This window comes from Equus quagga, chromosome 2 (genome assembly GCF_021613505.1).
Source record: "Equus quagga isolate Etosha38 chromosome 2, UCLA_HA_Equagga_1.0, whole genome shotgun sequence".
NCBI classification, from domain to species: domain Eukaryota; kingdom Metazoa; phylum Chordata; class Mammalia; order Perissodactyla; family Equidae; genus Equus; species Equus quagga.
Genome location: NC_060268.1, coordinates 166,020,104 through 166,038,848, shown reverse-complemented (window position 1 = coordinate 166,038,848; position 18,745 = coordinate 166,020,104). Strand labels below are relative to the sequence as shown.

The 18,745-nt window shown below is 35.0% G+C and overlaps 1 protein-coding gene across 4 annotated transcripts in view; it reads right to left on the bottom strand.

Annotated features, from left to right (window-relative positions):
• Window positions 1-18,745, bottom strand: part of VTI1A (vesicle transport through interaction with t-SNAREs 1A) — a 353,584-nt gene that overhangs the window by 257,656 nt on the left and 77,183 nt on the right. For 2 of the 4 annotated variants that reach the window (XM_046652172.1, XM_046652174.1), the window contains exons 4-6: window positions 18,461-18,538; window positions 12,127-12,147; window positions 7,316-7,400 (exon numbers count right to left, since the gene is read on the bottom strand). In XM_046652172.1, coding sequence (XP_046508128.1) covers window positions 7,316-7,400; window positions 12,127-12,147; window positions 18,461-18,538 — 184 coding nt within the window. The remainder of the gene's footprint in view (window positions 1-7,315; window positions 7,401-12,126; window positions 12,148-18,460; window positions 18,539-18,745) is intronic. The other 2 variants (XM_046652173.1, XM_046652175.1) reach the window with 1 other exon arrangement.

Genomic DNA, 18,745 nt, shown 5'->3' with positions numbered 1-18,745 from the left:
GTATCATTATTGATTGCTTTTCCTGTATAAATTCTTAAAAAAAGAGATAGGTGAAGGAGAAAGAGAAACAGTCGTGTACATAATTATCTCATCCTCATGAAAATGCTATAATTCTAAGAATTATTTGTTTTCCCGAAGGAAAAAAGTACTCCATATGTTTCTCTGCTAACACTATTAGGTCAAATGAATTGAAATTCTGATGAGTTAATCACAAAAAGTAAAAATAATCTGAACACATCATGAAAAATAGGACTGTGGAAGTATATTCCTAAAATGGGGAATGCCTGCAGTTTAAAATTAGGTAACTATAACACAGTATTGAAATACTGAAATTAAAGTAAAATCTATATTTTTTATTTTTAAAAAATATTTGTAAAAGGACACAGACTTTGGTAAAAGGGACAGACTTTTCAGCTATAAGAGGAGTAAGGTGAGGATCTCACGTAAGCATGGTGACTCCAGTTGATAACACCGTATCATAGAACTGAAATTTGTCAAGAGACTAGAACTTAAATGTTTGCATCAAAAAAGATAAATATGTGAGGTGATGGATGCGTTAATTAACTGATGGTGGGAATCCTTTCACCAAAAAAAAAAAAGGAAAGAAAAAAAAAGGAAAAAGAGAGAGAGAGAATAGAATTGGGACTTCCAAAAAACCCCTCAAACAGAAAGGGAAGAATCTGTTGTGTCAATTTTACAACAAACAAGGTTTGGGTAGGAAATATTTCTTTTATGAAAGGAACTTATAAATACATAACATTGATATTATTCTTGCCCAGAAAGTCTATCTTTACATTTCCCTAATGAAACAAGCTATATAGGAAATTGTGATAAATATGCCATTTAAAAATAAAAGAATACAAGCAGCGTTAAATGTAAGGAAAAACGTGTTTTAACAAAAATAAAGTGATATAATGAGTCCCTTTGGGTTACTAGATGGGTTACTGGCTTTTTAGTTACTAAGTAATGCCTACTCACATTTTCAGAACTAAGATAAGATAAATAATTATTACAGCTTCTAAATAAGACCATCTTCATATCCAGTGCCACCAATAATAACAGACATAACCACACTTATTATTTCATAGAGAACTTGAGTGCTAATCTACCTGAATTTTTGCACACACATATAGATGTACATATATACACATGTACATGAGATTGAACGAAATGGCTTTATCCAGTTCAAATAAATATTCACAGACAAAATGCTAACACTGGAAAGTAGACATCTAACTCAACTTTAATGTGCACAGGTAACACAGCTGATCTCGTTAAAATGCAGATTCTAATTCAATAGATCTGAAGTGGGACTCAAGATCCTGCACTTCTAACAAACTCCCAGGGGATGACGATATTGCTGGTCCTGAGGCCCACTTTGGGTAGCATGGAACTAACCCATTTCCTCTTTAGAATGATACAAAATTAACCAAAGTGACAATGTATATTTATACTGAGAAGCTACCTGAAGTGAAGAGTCTAGAGAAAAATACACCATACTTTTGTAAGCCAATTTACAAAATCTTTCTATGTACATTATTTTATTTCTCCCTTTCATGAACTCTAGGAAATAGGTATCATCATCATCATTCTTCATATAAAATATTATCATAAATGATTTTAAGCTCAGATTTATAATCACAAGTGTCCATTACCATAAGATACAAGGATGATGGACAGATATAAGGACTAATAAATCCCCATTTGTTTTGGGGATATCTTTAAGGAAAAATCTTTAGCATTTCATGCCAATTATTACAGAAAGTAATGATAAATTTCAAGCTTCTTGCTCCTGAATGCCTTTTAAAATGGCTTATAATTTCTCTTGCCTCTTCACCATTAAATCCCCCTATTAATTTCAACTGGCAAAAGGACCAGATCTTGGATCGCTATAATACATTTCCTAACATGTCTCCTCGTTTCCACTCCTTTGCTACTCCACTCCTACAATCCCTGTCCTCCACAAGTCAGATGAGCCCACTTGCCTGCTGAAATCCCTCCAATGGCATCATGCACCCTACTTTGAGTCAAATTCAGACTCCTTCCCATGTGCAGGGGGCCCCACACAATCTGCACCTATCTGGCTCTGACCTAACCATATGTTGTGCCCTCTTGCTCACTTCACTCCAGCCATCCTGGCCTTCTTTCTGTTTTGTGAACACTGCCAACACCTTCTCATGTCAGAGCCCTTGTGTTTGCTCTTCTGTCTTGGAATCATCTGCCCCAATGTCCTTATTGATGGTATTTTTATACTGTTCAAAACTCAGCTTACACGCCACTTCTCTGGAGACCTTTCCTGATCAGCCAACCTAAGCCTTCATCAGATACTTTTTAATACTTTGCTTCATTTTACCATTATCTGAAATTCTCTTGTCCATTTACTTATTAATTAAAAAAAAAAGTCTCATTCTGCCCCCCTCTCCACCCTCATACATAAGCTGCCTTAGAACAGGGACCTTGGCTGTCTTGTTTACTACCGTATCTTCAGCACACAGCACACAGTATCCAATAGCTAGTTTTTCAATAAATTATGTGAAAAGGAAATTAATAGATGTGAGAACATGACATATTTTGACTACAACATACAACTTTGGAAAATTTAGGTACATGGAACCCATTCATATTTCAGTGTGGTCTATCGGTTGAGAGCACAGAATCAGATGGTCTGGCTGTACTGTTTCCTAGCTTGATTATAAGTGTGGACACATTACCTGATCTCTCTGTACCTTGTTTTCTCATCTGCAAAATGAGAAAAGAGTAATTACTGCATAGGTTGTGGGGAGGATTAAAGAGATAATGGAGGTAGAGTACTGAGAACAGTGTGGGGCCCATATTAAGTGTTCAATAAACTGTATTATTTTTACATATGTCCAATCACTAGTCCACAGTGGGGAATGTGCAGGGACCTGAGTGAAGGATGGAGCACCTCTTCTCCATAGGAGGAAGGCTGGCAGAAATACAGCACTCTGCTGTAAAGAGACCAATGACCAAATGGAACCTCAGAGCTAGGTGGCCTGAGTGACTACTGAGAGAAGGGATGCCGATGCATAAGGCTTAGGTACTCAGGGATGGCATGAGCAAGTTAGTAAATGGTGCAGATCACTCTTCAAAGACATGAGGCTACTGACTATAGATAAACACTCTCATGGTCCCAGAGACACACGCAGGTGAAGTGAGCCCATTTAGAGTATAGAGTAGGACAGTTATGAGTGTTTTAAACTACCTGTTTACATACTGAAAAGAGAGAATGAGCCTTACATTTCTGTCTTTGTATAATTTCTCTTTCAGCCTATTTCTTTTGTTAATCATTAGTTGATAGCTTCCCTCACTTTTGTGCCTGTTGTCATTCTGAGATATTTACCTCAGAGGAAAAAAATCATAATTCCAGAATAAAGGGCAGATGACCTAGAGTTTGAAATATTAAGGCCTTGACCTCAAAATAGGTATCTCCACAGCTAAGAGTCATACCTATTAGTAATAACTAATAAGAGTCACTTTTTATTCACAGATTCTAGGACAAGAACTTATAAAAAATGCCAAACTGGACCCAGCCAATGGCTCACACAATCAGCGGAGAATTTGGTCCTTGATGGTCATTCTGAAGAAAGTTTTGTTAACGAGTCTGATAACTGTCCTTCTTGATGTCAGTCTTATATTGAAATGTCCTAGCATCAGCTCTTTAGTTTAACATCATATATTCTTCCATCTGTCCCATCTTTTCCAAATGGAGTTGTTTAATTAACTTGTAACTTCATCAGTTTTCTCAAATAAGAAGGGATCCGTGAAAGAAACTTGACTGGTATTAAACTCAACATATATCAAAGTGTACATGGCACTTAGAAATAATTATGTACTTTTTTTTCAGACCAAGTGCATTCTGGACATGTGGCCCTCTGCTGAGTAGCTCTTCTTAAAGAGACAATAACTGCCAATTTGACAATATAACTTCTAAAAATGTCAGAAATAACTCAAGAATTTTAGAAGATGAATTTCACTCTTTGCTAAGACAACACTAGTGGCCAAAATCATATGCTTTTATTCTATTCTCCATATACTTGATTATATGTAATAATCAAGCTTTCTTTTATGATATTTGCCAATAAGTCATCAAGTTAATGAATAGAAGTTTACAGATTTTTGTTGAAATCTTTTGCCAAGAATTTTGAAAGATAACCACTTTTGCTGATGGTAACGTACAAAAATGATGACTTTTATAGAGCCCTCTTTACTTTCTAAGCACCTGAATATATATGACTTCATTTTACTTTATAACAACCTTATGGGATGCATAGAATCTGCTGTGAGGTTTCCACTTTGCAAATAAAAGAACATGTACAGAGAAGTTAAGTGATTTATGGCAGGGCCAGATGATGGGGTTGTTCTCTCTTTCTCCAGTTTAGAACATCAGAGAATAGTTTCTAGATGTTTTGGACAAATAAAATTTCAAAAAACATTTCATGGTGCTCAAAATAGGGTTGCCAATTTTGTTATTTTCCCAGGTAGAAAAAAATAAATAAATAACTTTTACCTACAATTTTTATCATATCATAAAACTATCCTTTCTTTTATCACCCCAAAATAGGAAAAACATGGTCTTAGGAAAAAAGTGCAGTCTTTTAAATTAATAAAATCTGCTTTATGAGAAAGTCACTACTCTCTCTTTTTTAAATCTCATTTTGCTGTAGACTGGTGAAAACTCTTGTTGTGATTCAAAACTAGTTCTCAGACCAATAGTTGGGAACTATTTCTCTCTTTTGTGCTGTTTCAAAAGTCATACTAACTCTGTTACCTCTTCTCCCCCTTGCATTTCATAGTCTTTACGAAGAAGAGACCAACAAGCACTAAACGTTTTTCCTTTTGAAAGATGCTATTCTTCTAATGCTACTATAACAAAAAGATTAATATCATAACTTTATGTCATAATCAAAACACAGAGTTGTTGATTGACTAGACATGACTAGGCTGAGGGCTAGTAGGGAAGCAGGAAATGTAGAAGCAACAAGGTGCCCACCACAATTACTTTCTTTTCCATATTACTTTAATAAGAAGTAAGGACAGGAAAAATGCTTTACGCCTGCTTTCTCATATCTCAATCCACTTTCAAACTCATCCATGGAAATGAATTACCACAAATACTTCTGTCTAGGCAGAGGCTGTATGTACCACATCTGTCTTTACCTCCACAGCTTTCACCCTTACTCCTCCTCCCAGAGTTGGTTTTATAGTCTGTAAGAAGTTCCCAAGCCTTATATGACAAATAAATACCTAATTTTATAAAACTTTATAGTTAATCTACCATTGTATTCTACTAGAAAGTCCAAGAGGACTGGTTTTGGGGACACTCTTTAACTGACATTTTCCATGTTGACCGTATTCAGAGTTTGATGTGGATGTTATATTTTAACACACACCAAAAGGAATAACTATCAAATCCCATTCAGTCTTATAACCTTGATCAATGCATGATCCTCCAGTATCTGTGATCTTCTTTGATGACTTCCTTCAGCTTTGTGAGGGAGCTACATGAATGGTGTAGTGAAAGAGAAAAGGCAGCCCAATCAGCCAAATCAGCCCTGTGATCAGTGTTACAGCCAGAATATCCCCAACTCAATCCAGTCCCATGTGGAAAGAGGCTCACCAATGGGATGTTTTGTCAAAGAAGGTTCCTGGATGATGATGAAGTTCAATAGGTATACTGTTACATTCCCCAAGAATGTCAAAGTAACACTTTAAAAAAATTCCTTTAATATATACAAATTTTAATCACAATAAAATTTATTTCTGAGATAAAGATAAATGCCTGTATATCATTAAATGACCATACATTAATAATATTTATATTTGTATAGTGTCTTATGGTATATAAAGCATTTTAATATATGCCATCATTTCTTAGGAATATTCTGAGACAGGCAATATTATTTCCATTTTATTGAAGGAGACACTGAGACTCAGAGAGGTTATATGATTTGCTCAAGGTCACACAAACAAGAGCCAGAACTTGAGCCTGGTCCTTTGACCTCATGTTCAGGGCTCTTTCCATTAGTCACATTCTTCAAAGGGCAATAAGAACGATAATAAGAACAAATGGAAAATGGCTTTTATTCCATCAGAGCAGAAGGCCAATCTACCAATAACCTCTGAAAGAAGGGCTGCCCATACTATTAAAAAACCTGGAGGGTTTATGGTCTTCTTTAGTTTTCTCACCATCACTCTAATGCCAATGCCATTTGCGTTCTTCCTATTCAGTTTCTTACAATTCATCACATAAGCAAGCCAATATAGGACAGCCATGAGACCAGGGCAAGTAAAAACACTGGCCAGTCACAAAAGAAATTAGTTGGAATCCTTTTCATTATACCTGCTCTTCCAAAATAAACATTTTTGTGACACTAAATTTTAAAAAGTCGATGGAAATGTTGTTAACCACATATTTTTGTGGTTTACATACTAGGCAAGAACTATCCAAAATACGTAAAATAGATTCTGTACAATCAATACTTCGCAAAACAAAACAAAAAAGATACTTAAATAATAAGAAACTAATGACTACAAAGGGGTTAATGGACTCTTATTTTCTATGTAAAAATAAACAGCCATTGCATGAAACATTTATAATGAAAAAGCCTGTCTATTTTAAGTAGATGAGTCTTAGAAGTCAAATTAGGGCTGTGCTTTCTAAAATTAATAACTAGTGTTAATTCAAACCAAAAGTTTGGACAACATTTACTAGTGCTAATAAGATTATCGTGAACATTAGCCTTGCTGCATACTGTGACTGTTTTTTTTCCATATCTGACTATAGGTTCTGTTCAGGATTTAAAAAAAAAAAAACAACACAGGATCATTAGGAACCATTTCCAATACCAGGACAAATAGGCAAGGTAAACTAGGTAGCGTGACTTCTTTGCCCCTCCTTCACATCATTTAGACTGATTAAAACATTAATTTTTACACATGTGAATACACGTAAAGGAGCAAACAACTGGAGACAGCGCTGTGTGCTAGCAATCATTGCGGGTGGGTAAACTGACAACATGTAACTGCATATTAAGACAAACGTAGAATTTAGACAAAGTATTCCATCTCTTTTCAGATGTATACTTTTAAACCTCAGGAACTGTTTTCAGTAGATGTCATGCCTTTTAACTTGAAAAAAGATAAGCGCAAATAAGCTCCCAATTGTCTCCCCAATATGTAAACCACATCTCGGGCTGCTGTCTCTGCTCCTCCTTTGAAGTTTCCCTGAAATGTCATGTGTTGTGAAGACTGCTGTGCATAAGCAAGACAATTTGCTCACTCTCAGAATTCTTACCGGTTTCCACTGCTATTTGGTATCCAGCCTCTAGTCTCCGAGATGACCTTTCCAGCCTCTCTGTGTTATCGAGCAGATGTGCCCTCTGAAAAAGAAAAAGGGAAAAAAATCAGACGGTCGTCTACAATGTTCTTTTTTTGCCTTAAAAAAAAATAACGCTTTTGTATGCCCTAACATTTCTGGGGGGGGGTGGGGAAGGGAGTCACAACCCACTATAGATAATTTTTAGCAAATCTTCCATTATGAGAACCACTTCAAATAGACAGATTTCTAATCAATCAATTGTGTATGGACCATCCACTTTTGTGTTTTAAAAGGCGCACTCATGTTGTATGTGGCCACAATGAATCTTACTCCAAAACACCAAGAAATGCATGAAGACCAGAGCCAACTGGTTCTTTCCTGTTTCAGCAGAGGTAGACGTAAGAGATACTTGCATAGATCTATGATCCTTATTTTGTATTTATGTTTTACAAAATGCTATCGTTTAAAAGACTTATTTGTTCCTCTGATTCCTGCAGATAGTAATTTTTAAATAGGCGCTTTATTTTTAAGAGAATGTCCCTCAATTTTGGATGTACAGCAAGGTGCCATATAGAACAACATATGCTGCTAAAACAATACTAAACAGCAGTTCTGGTTTTAAGACAACTCGAGGCAACTACCAAGAAACAAGAGACACGTGTATCTCCATGCACACAGATGTACAAAATTGTGGGTGTATTCCCAATATATGGCACTAGACTGAAGTGTGAACTTTTGACATGCAGTGTTTTAGATGGTGAACTAATATTATAATAGTTATATACTCTTTTATATTATATTTGATGGGGAAATTAGAGGATTTTCCCCCAAATCTCAGCTTCTAAACTTTCTTTTCTACATTGAGCCTGGGTTTTTTTTTCTTTTAACTATAATGATCATATACTGGATTGATTCAGATTGACAAACAGATTTATAAGGTAATCATGGCTGTGAAGGGGTAACATGTGAACATGTGTGTATAGACACACATATATCAGAATACTTAAAAGCATATAAATATGCATATCTGTATATTTGGGTGTGTGTACATGCATACATATATTTGTATAAATTAGTACCTTTTCCCCTCAAATGAGTTTTGGTATCTGGTCAAAAAGCAAGAAAAATGCAACCACAACTCATACAACTTTGTGTTGTTGACAGATGTCATTTAAAATTGAAGCAATGCTTTCTAATAATAATAAAAAAGGAGGTGCCACACATATTATCTGAGTGGCTGTCGAGCGAAACGATCTACCTTGCTCTAATGAGCCCCCACGGATCTTGGAGATGCAAGCTGTATTGACATGCACACTTAAGCTAATACACCTAGACCAGTGCCTCCAAGCTCTAGCAGCCAGGGATGCTGACAGAATATCTCGCTTCCATCTTCAAAGAAAGGAAGTGATTAGTATGTTATCATTACCATTCAAAACGTGATTTCCTTATTCCCTCCCGGCATAGGTGACACATCTGAGATGCGGCCAGACGTTGGAGGCAGCTAAAGCCACATCAAAGCTTTCCTTGAAATTTTTTTTGGGGGGAAGGGCTGTGGTAGGGGGGAGAATCATTAAAACAATGCATTTAGAACAGAGAGATAGGCCCTGATGTGAAGGTCAGGAAAGCTGCAACAACAGTCTATAATAATTAATAGAATTGTCTAATATACAGTGGAGAAATTAAGGGAAAAATTGCCCCTCCCTCTGCAAAAAAAAAAAAAAACCCACTAAACTAAATAAATAAAAGGGAGGAAGGAAGAAAAGCTTATATCATGAAAATGCAAAATCACTAAAGGCTGTAATTGAAAAAAATAAAACTAAGGGGAGCTCTGTGTGTTTGGCATTAATGACTATTTTTAAATAAAATTAAACACTTTACTCAGCACGTCAAAAATAGCTTTCTTACTCCTAATTCTCCCTACAAGCAGGTTTTGGGAGTAGGAATTGCTCTTCCTTTCTCTGAATATTGTTTTCTACCTTAACAAAGGACTTAATTTCAAACTGGTGATTATCTAAAAAGATATCAGATTTGTGAAATCAAGAGTAAATCTGAATTTTAATCCAGAATAAGAGAACAAAGATTTTTAGTTCATTTTCGTATTATATAGAATCTCTAAATTAAAAGAAAACATTTAGCTACTATAGATTAAGAAAAAATCAAAGATCAATGCTGGAAATGGACAGTCTATTATATGATAATATGTAATGTAGAACACAAAGCATTTAAATGTAGAATGATTCTGGGGATTCTATCAAAGGGAGCCAAATCAGATTATTCAGTGTATGGCTACAATGGGGAGCAAAATTTCTAAAAGAACTTTTTAAAAAAAATGCATATTCTGAACTACTGGAAGTAACTCTTCTTCAGGACAGTTCAATTTTATCAGAGTAAATCTGCACACAAGAGGACTATCAGTTTACCAGCAGCTTTCCAGCGGGACCCCACTTTGTATTTTGGAACCTCTTCGCTTAAGTCAAGCTAAAATCAAGTTCTTGTAATAGCTGTGCTATTTACATTGTTCCCTTAGTTGTGCATTGCCCTGGTCTCTGAAAATGAAAGGAAATATACTACAGTAGCAGCTGATGCTTTCAACTTGCCCCCACACTCCATCCCAAACTCATTCTCTCACCCTCTTCTCAGCCCTTTTCAAAGCAGGTAAGTGAAGCTGTGCAGGAGCTTCAGACAGAGCTCAATTCGTGTGAGGAGCTGTGCAATGTGGAGAGCTGGAGATGCAGGATTCAAACGGAGAGCTCGGCACAGCCAACACCAGTTCAGCTCCCTGTGCTCTACTAGCCTGCCTCCAAGCATGCCCTGCTCCCAGAACCGAGCCCGAAAATCACATCACAAGGAAGGGATGGGGCATGCTTTGTCTCCAAACACAACAAAACATCCTATTTTGAAGCAGATGAGTGCCTGTCTTCTTAGACTAGGTAGAAGGGAGAAATCTGGGGTACATTCCCTGTTCGACTACTATTAGAATCCAGGCTGAGACACAATCTCTTCTGAACAAACCATATACCAGTGCAGTGTCATCACAGTAACCCATTCTATAAATATCAATGCTACATCCATATCAAAGGCTGTTAAAAGAATATTTCAGAGTATATTATTCTATTAGTTGAATGATCTAATTCTTCCAAGTACAATTCCATTACAGGTTACAGTAACATGTATTCCAGAAGCATAACTGATGAAACTGTTGCTATAGACACAACAAAAGAATTAAGCCACAAAATGATGATAAAACATCTTTTAAAAGAAATGCAGATGTGATGTTTTCAGCTTTTAGAATTAAGATTCCTAAGTCTACACAATTCAGCTTAACACAAATAAATCTGTCAAAATTGCTGAATGTAATCAGACACAAGATTTTATTAATTATATTCATTGCTAAGTTCAGGGGCAAGAGCTTCATGCCGTTTCTTCATACAGAGGTTTTCAAGCCTATTGTTAGTTCCACTAACATTTGAAAATTCAGATTCTTCACCTAAGCATGAGCATCTACAAACACATACAAGCAGACATTCTGTCCTGCAGAAAAATTATGTTGATGTATCACCCACTTCAAGAATAATTTTATACATCAAAACTGTAATTGTTTATATTCATTCAGTACATACATCTGCTTAGATGTAGGGAAGAAAAGAAACACAAAAAGGTTGGAGGGTGAAGCTTCTGTGTATTTTTGCCCTTCATTTTACACATCATTATTACTTTTACTAAGAGAAGACATCACTAATGCATCTTAAATCAGAAGAGTTGTTGAAAACCACTACTATAAAACCTCTAAATTAGCATTCACATGACCTAGAGAATGATGACATACTGATAAAAAAACTGCTATGAAAATCTCAATCAGTGCAGTCAAGCTAAACTCAAAAACAATTCACAGTGCTCTATTATAAGCAATTAGACAATTTTAAAATTGCAATATGGGTCATTATTTTATTCCATAATATAAAAATAACAAAACTCAACCTCACTAAATAAAAAATGTAATACTCTATCTCTGAAGAGAGTATCAAAGCATATTTGATATGTCTGGCTTTATTAAAAAAAATACAGAATCTTTCAACATTCCTCATTGATATGGGGATAAAATTATAAACACTGCTGTAAATATTTGCTGGGCCACAAAAAAGTCCAGAGCTGTGTTATAAAACAGACTAGCAAACTTAGAAAAATGAGAACTCACTTGGGTGCTATTTCCTACAAAAAGGAAAGTGTTTAACAATGACGAGAGCTTTGGCTCTTCTTAGGTATCTCTGTACACAGACTAGTGGGGCATTTATACCATATGTGTGTTTCCCCCAAAAGATAATAGATTCATGGTATCTTATGTTGAACCCAAGAATTCTGGGTGAGGGAAAGGAGTTTATTTAAAAACAGTTTTCAGTAAAGTAATGTCAGAAAAAGATTTTGAAATCATATTGACTTTGAGAAACCAATACGAATAAAATGAATCTGAAGTTAGTCTACATTAAAACCACACTTGGGTATAGTTTTAAGATAGTCCTTTATTTTTCCTCCCTGTCTGGGCCTTTAAAATATGAATTTTCTTCTGATGCCCACAAATGACGCTGATCATGTGGTAAGTATGATTAGGATATACTTGTTTTTAAAAAGATAGTTAGCAGAGAACATTTCTGAGCAATACAATCAATATTTTTGCTACGTGTAGATTTTCCTGGAAAAATGAACCCAAAGATCTGACTTCAGATTTAGAAACTCAATTTTATAGGGAAAAGCAGAATTAAAAAAAAAAAAGCAAGCTAGGAAGTACTCACCTCTTCACGTAATTTTATCAACTGCAACATGAATGCACCAAAAAAAAAGATAAAAAGGAAAGAAATGGCAGGAAAGAAAGATCAGTTGTGTGACAGGATACAGAATTAACATTGACAATTTATCTGTTTACATGTTTAGCATTTAAAAATCACAGACAAACACATTAAAAGAACCTAAACATAGACTACATGCGGAGTTTTTTGAACGAATAAAGATCACTTTCTCACACTGTCACATTAAACAAAGAGAATAGTGTGAAATTCTCTTTTAAAGTACATCTAAGACACCATCATGAAATAAAGGGGAACGACTTCATAGAAGTCTATATTATAAAGAAAGAAAACAAGTTTACTGTTCTCTCTTCTAAGAAGGTACCACTGAAGAGGTTTTGTATATACAAGTCTTCAGGATGTTTCTCTATTTTGAATCTTGACAACTGATATCAGACTTTACCTACAAATGAAAATGATTAATAGTTCATGCGTTTGTCCCAATAAGTATTTAAAACAACAAACTACTGTGTTAGTTAACGACATACTTATCCCCACTCTAGTAATAGGATTGCATTTGGAGGTAACATTATTTTAATTGAAAATAAAGCATGCCAGGATTGACAGTATTTAGGACATAGTATCAGAAAATATTTCACTATCCCTAGAAATACTGTATATATCAAAGTTAACTTCTAGGTTTTGTTTTGCTTAAGAGGCTACTGCAGTCACATGGTGTTTCTATTTCAATTTTTGAAGTTTCTTCATTTTTCAATTTTCTTTCTCTTGTAAAACTGGGCCATCTCAAAGCAATGAGCTCTCTTACTTCATTTGTACTGCAGTCTGTTTTCACTAAAGAGAAACCCAAAACTGCTCTTTACTTGTTAGTAAATTCTCCTATGATAACATTTTAATTCTCCTCTGTAAAACATTTTTCTATTTGCCTCAAATATAACAGATAAAACAAGTTGCTTAACTCTTTAAAAACTAGACAATGGATATAATCATATATCTGGTTCACTCCGTGTGTGGGTGTCCATGTGTGTTTGACAGTATTCTAAACCACAAACATCACTGTATACCTGAGATGACTGCCATAGTTTCTGCAATGATAGAAACTGAAACCTATGGTGTGAGAGACTGTAAAGCACATTCTGGGTCTGAAATTTGCATCCTCAGCAATTCAGATCTACAACTGATCATTTTAAACATCCAAATATCTAGCACATCTGTTATAACACTTGACATATGCAGGCCAATAAATTAAAGTACTGCTTTGGGAGAAACGTGCCATGAATTGCTCACTTAAGTCTCTCTAAAAGTATCATGTTTACTATAGCCCGGATTTCTCAATGCTTAATGCTTTTTTTGTCTCCAATTCAAGGAAGGCAGTATGCATTCCAGCTTATTCTGTCATTTCATTTGTTATATGAAAACTATTTCAAGAACAAAAGAATGAGATTTCAAAATTGTTATGAATCTTTTACAAAAAGAGTACGGAATCTATTACATAATGTCTTACTGCATTTAGTGAAAATGAAACTTTGAATATCATCTTTTCAAAATATACAAGAAGTTGTCATTATTTTTAATTAATACACACTCTCTCAGCAATCCTCCAACGGGTATGAATAAAGCATCTCATCATTTCATGTGAAAAGTTACTATTCTTCCCCAGAAGAAGTAAAATTTTAAACTAAAATACCTGGTCTATCTTATATCGGAATCTGTCTCTTTGCTATCCGAACATCATGGGAGAAAAAGGCAAACATTAATTCTCAGAAAGAGACGATCTGGGAATTGATCGCACAGCTATCTTTTCTTTCTGGGGGCACCCTTCTTCAGTTGACTATGATACTTAAGGGGCCAAAGTTTAAAACTACTCCTCAGCAATAGAGACCATTTGGGGCATGCCACCCTGCCATAATCAATGAGTGTTTAAAAATGCTACCCATTTGTTTTTTCAATAGGTTCCAAACAAAAAACGTTCTATCTTGTTTGTGCTGCATGGCTGCATTCAAGCTCTACACCGGATTTGTAGCTAAGCTAGGTAATGGGAGGGTTTTTAATCTTTATCTTTTTTTTTTTAGTTAGGCCGAGAGTTTTCATTCAAGTAAACAAAAGATGGTTTATTTTTGAAAATTAACAATGCTTAGACTAGGTTGAAAGTAGTGATTTCGTATTTTATCGAGTTTCTAGCTCCAACATGGGCGACATGAAAGTGTGCCATGCCTCCATGTTGAGTTATGATAATCAACATCTTTTATGAAACAAAGATTTTTTTTCCCCAATGCAGAATTTGATACAAGAGGTAATCTGTTCCTTTGTGGGCTGAAAAAATCTGGTTTACGCTGGTTTGAACCAGTGGAATCTCTTGTGGCTAAGCCTTCTGCTGTGACTAAAATCAAACTGCACTGCAGAGCATGTGAGGGTTCATGCGCGCGCGCCTCCATGTGTGAGGTGCGTCATGTGACCCCCAGAACTACCGAATTTTTTTTTAAGCTGATAACGCGACTGCCGTCTCTGCCCGCATACAGATAACGAATAAATGCTGAACTCTATTAAACGCCCTTTACACATTATCGTGGGTCGAACATACAATTTTCTGAACTTATGATGACAGTCTATTTATTTTGCTATAAACCCTCAGCACGTAACGAACAGATTTGTGCCTGGTAATGATCTGCTCTGCCAGGGCTATATGAAATGATACCGACCTTCTTTAGATCTTGGGGAATTAAATTGACCGACTTCACCCCCTGGTCTGGAGCTGAAGTTTGACACACTTTATGCACAGCAAGCCCAAATCGGAACTTAAAGAGAACCTCATATTAAAAAATTAAGCAATCATATCTACTGAATATTGCCTTACCACAAAAATTTCGGCACGTTTAGAAATATCCTACTCTTGATGTATATTTTAAACCTTCTATTTAGGATTTACTCAAATTTATTCACTGATCAATGTAATTTTGCATCTGAAAACTGAGAGACTATTAGGGTTCAAAAGCAGAGCTTGGAACATTTTATTTAGTCCATTATCATACTCCAATATGAAGGGGATTTAATTCTATGTTTTTTTCCTTTTCTGAGAATGGTTTTCATGAAACTAAATCAAGTTAACGACTGTTAAAGTTTTCACTCTAAATACACTCTAAATATAGCATCACTATATTTCAAAAACAACTCTCAAAAATTAAAATGTTGCCATATGAAATGGAAAATAGGATATTTTAAAAGAATAGAATGATAATACCTAAGACAACAGATAATGACCCAACAATACTCAAATGTGCAAGGTAGGTAATTCTGTCCCCTCTTTGTAAGTCAGAGATGAGCTATACTTGAGTGTATGAAATGGATAAGAATTAGAAATGAATTTATACAAAGTAGTTAATCTGGAATTAAATGAAATTGTGTACTGTATGAGGGACAATAAAGATGCATTTGAAAAATCCTTAATTTCTGAAATCTTGACATTTCTAATCATGGCAGAAATGTTTATATATATGAGTAAATTAATATACTTTATAGTTAATTGGCAGATTATAACTATGTGGATAAACAGGTAGGTTTTAGATGCCTCAAAAAATGCACTGTAAATAACCAGAATGAGAAATAATAGCTATGGCATTCACATTTGTCTAAATCTCCTCAAAGAAGCCACTATAGGGAGGATGTATATATTGCATCGAAAATAACTAGTCAGTACTTAGTTTATTTTACCTATCTGTAACCATTGCTATGAATTCTTTATGATTTTCCTCTTCTGATCTACAATTTTTGGAAATTGAGATATATCCCAATTACAATGAAACAAATATTGCTATTTTTGTCATTTTGTTTATCTCCAAGTTTTCTCTGTATATATTAAAAATTTATCATAAATATTACACAGCCAAGAAGTTCTGAAAATCAATTTATCAATAATTAACTTGAAAATAAACATTTGTGGGCAGAAAATATTTTCTTATATAAATTATAGGTAATCCTACCCAGAAAAAACTATCTTCTCAGTCATTGAGCTACAAAAATTAACATGAAGAGCCAACTTAAAATCTTTTCTGTCTTTATAAAAAGGGCATCTTGTTTTGATTCCATCATCTGGATGAATACTGATGCAGAATAAAGAGTTATTCTCAAGTGACCATTCCTGGTTAGGGATGTGTTGTGATTGGAGGGATTTTGATTCCTCAAAACAAAATTTAATGACTTCATTGTGATAGGGAAATTTTGCTACATTTGGTAACAAAATATCCAAAAAGTTAAGTGTGGTCCCTTTGAACTTTCAAACCTAATTCAAATTTTAGACTGAAAAGTTCGTGTAAGTAATAATCTAACAGTTACACAGTCTCATGACTATAATTTATCAAACTCTATTTATTGAAGTGACAGCTCCTTACAACCAAACTTCAGGTTCTCCAAGCACTTTCAGAATTTGTAAGTTTGATTTATACAAGTCCAGGGGAAATCTCTGCGTAATCACTTTAAAGTGACAGGAAGATAATTTAAGAAATTCAGAATATATGAACTCAATCTATTTTTGTGGAATATTTTTCTTTAGGCATAAAAAAATCATACGTATATGTGCATAAGGCAAATGTTTGAGGCACAGAAAATGTCCATTAAGAGAAGTGAACATGCTTAAAGAAAAAAAGGATCCCTGTGACAGGACTACAACATCCATTACAATAAAGGAGTCTGAGCTAGACAGGAACACCTCCTTCCTAGTTCCTCTATATTAGGCAGTAGTTTCAAATGAGGGAAAGATCTATGGCTTTTTAAAGAATTGACATGGGAGCTATGCATTCACTTTTTTTTGCAAAAAAGTAATGCTTTTTTGCAGCAAAGATAGGAAATAAAATTATGATTCATTCACTCAAGAGGTATGAGCAATCTAAATCTCACTTAAAATAGCAAAAAAGCATTTTTTTCTCTCATCCCCACATTATTTAATCTAGTATGAGTAAAACCCCTTTATCGCATCATCCTTTTATGTTTGATGTGCTCCTTATATTGTTTCCCTCAGCTGTTCTCACATTTCAGTCAGGGAAGCTGGAATCCCAAGTCAAATCTTAATGTGTTAACATGTCTGAACTCAAGCTGACAACATCCAAATAGTGGAGGAGGTGAGATCTTTCCAAAAACAAACATAATCAGCCCAGTGATTCTTCTCCCTTTTTTGGGATGAGTGGATGGGGGCCTTAATCACATAAGCAACATCTCTGTTTATAATATTTACATTATCATAGACAGTAATACAGTTTCAGCATATATTGACCTATAATATAATCTACTTGAAATGGTAAATACAATTATGCAATGTTCATAATGTGTATTGATACATTGTTTCACTATCATTAAAATTTTGGTTTACTCACTGAATGATTTATATTCCTTTTTATTTAGGCAGAGTAGAGATCTTTACGATACTTGTTGAAGTAAAATTAATAAACACGTTCAGGTCTTGTTTCTGAAGTTACCTATCATTTGTTTTTATAAAGTGTCAGAGAATCGGTCACTAATTGTTTGAGACATTTTTAGAGTCATCTCTACACTGAGGTTCTTGAAACATTTTTTAAAGTCAGATACATTATCTTCATTATGAATTAATGAAGTCTGTAGCATTAATTCAAAGAAAGAAGTGGGATAAGTAATTAAACTCATGACACTATTGTGTGAGCCAATGAGAAGTGACAGCCAAGTTGTACGACCCTTTTAAGAAGAAATTCGATCTTGTTTTTTGCCTGTGCAGATCTTAAACTGCAAAAAGACTTCTCCTATTATTATTATTAATATTATTATTATTATTTGACAGAGGCAGGACCTCTATATGAGTATCCAAGTTCCACACTGGTGCTTACAATTTGCATTTTGGTGAATGTATTTTTAAGAAGCTGCACAATAGGAGACGGAGCTGCCCTGTTGAATTTTGAAAGCTCTACTTTCATTTGTTTTGCTGCAAGTGTTGATTTAATTATACTGCATTATTATCAAAGCTGCATTATGTACTTTTTTATTCCTTTTACATGTGTTTGAGGTGAAGACCTTGGCTTTGTCTGCAAACAGTGTGTTTCAAGTTACTCCTTAAGTACTAAATAATAAAGAAAAGAGAAGAAAAGATTTTTTTTAAGATAGCAGACAGTGATCACAAGGTAAAGGGTTAAATGTAAGATCTCCAAGAAACATTTTGAAGTTGATTAAGACTCCAGCTTTGCATTAAACAGTATCGCTTCCACATGAGTTGCTCTAATACTGTTAAGGAGCAGCTTGAGAGCCCAGTGTGCCAGTGACCTCCTTCACCCTCCAGCCACCCACCGGGCCTTCCTGATTAGCATTCTACCTGGTTCTCTGAGGAATTCCCATCATCCCCTAGGAGCTCATTCCGTACTTCGTCACTGTAGGCGATCCGTGACCTTTTCTATAAAACAAAACAAAAAGGGAGAGAGCAAGATGAACGTTGGAAAGTAAAGGCTTCGAAGCATTATTGGTATCAAGGCTGATCATCTCAAACCTCGAGAGCCCCCTAATGGAAACCTATTTGCTAAAATCTGCAAACCAAAGTTGTGTAAAGTTCTTGAACTTGAAAAGTTTAATGTAAATTAGAAGTTTTTCAAGTGCCAATAAT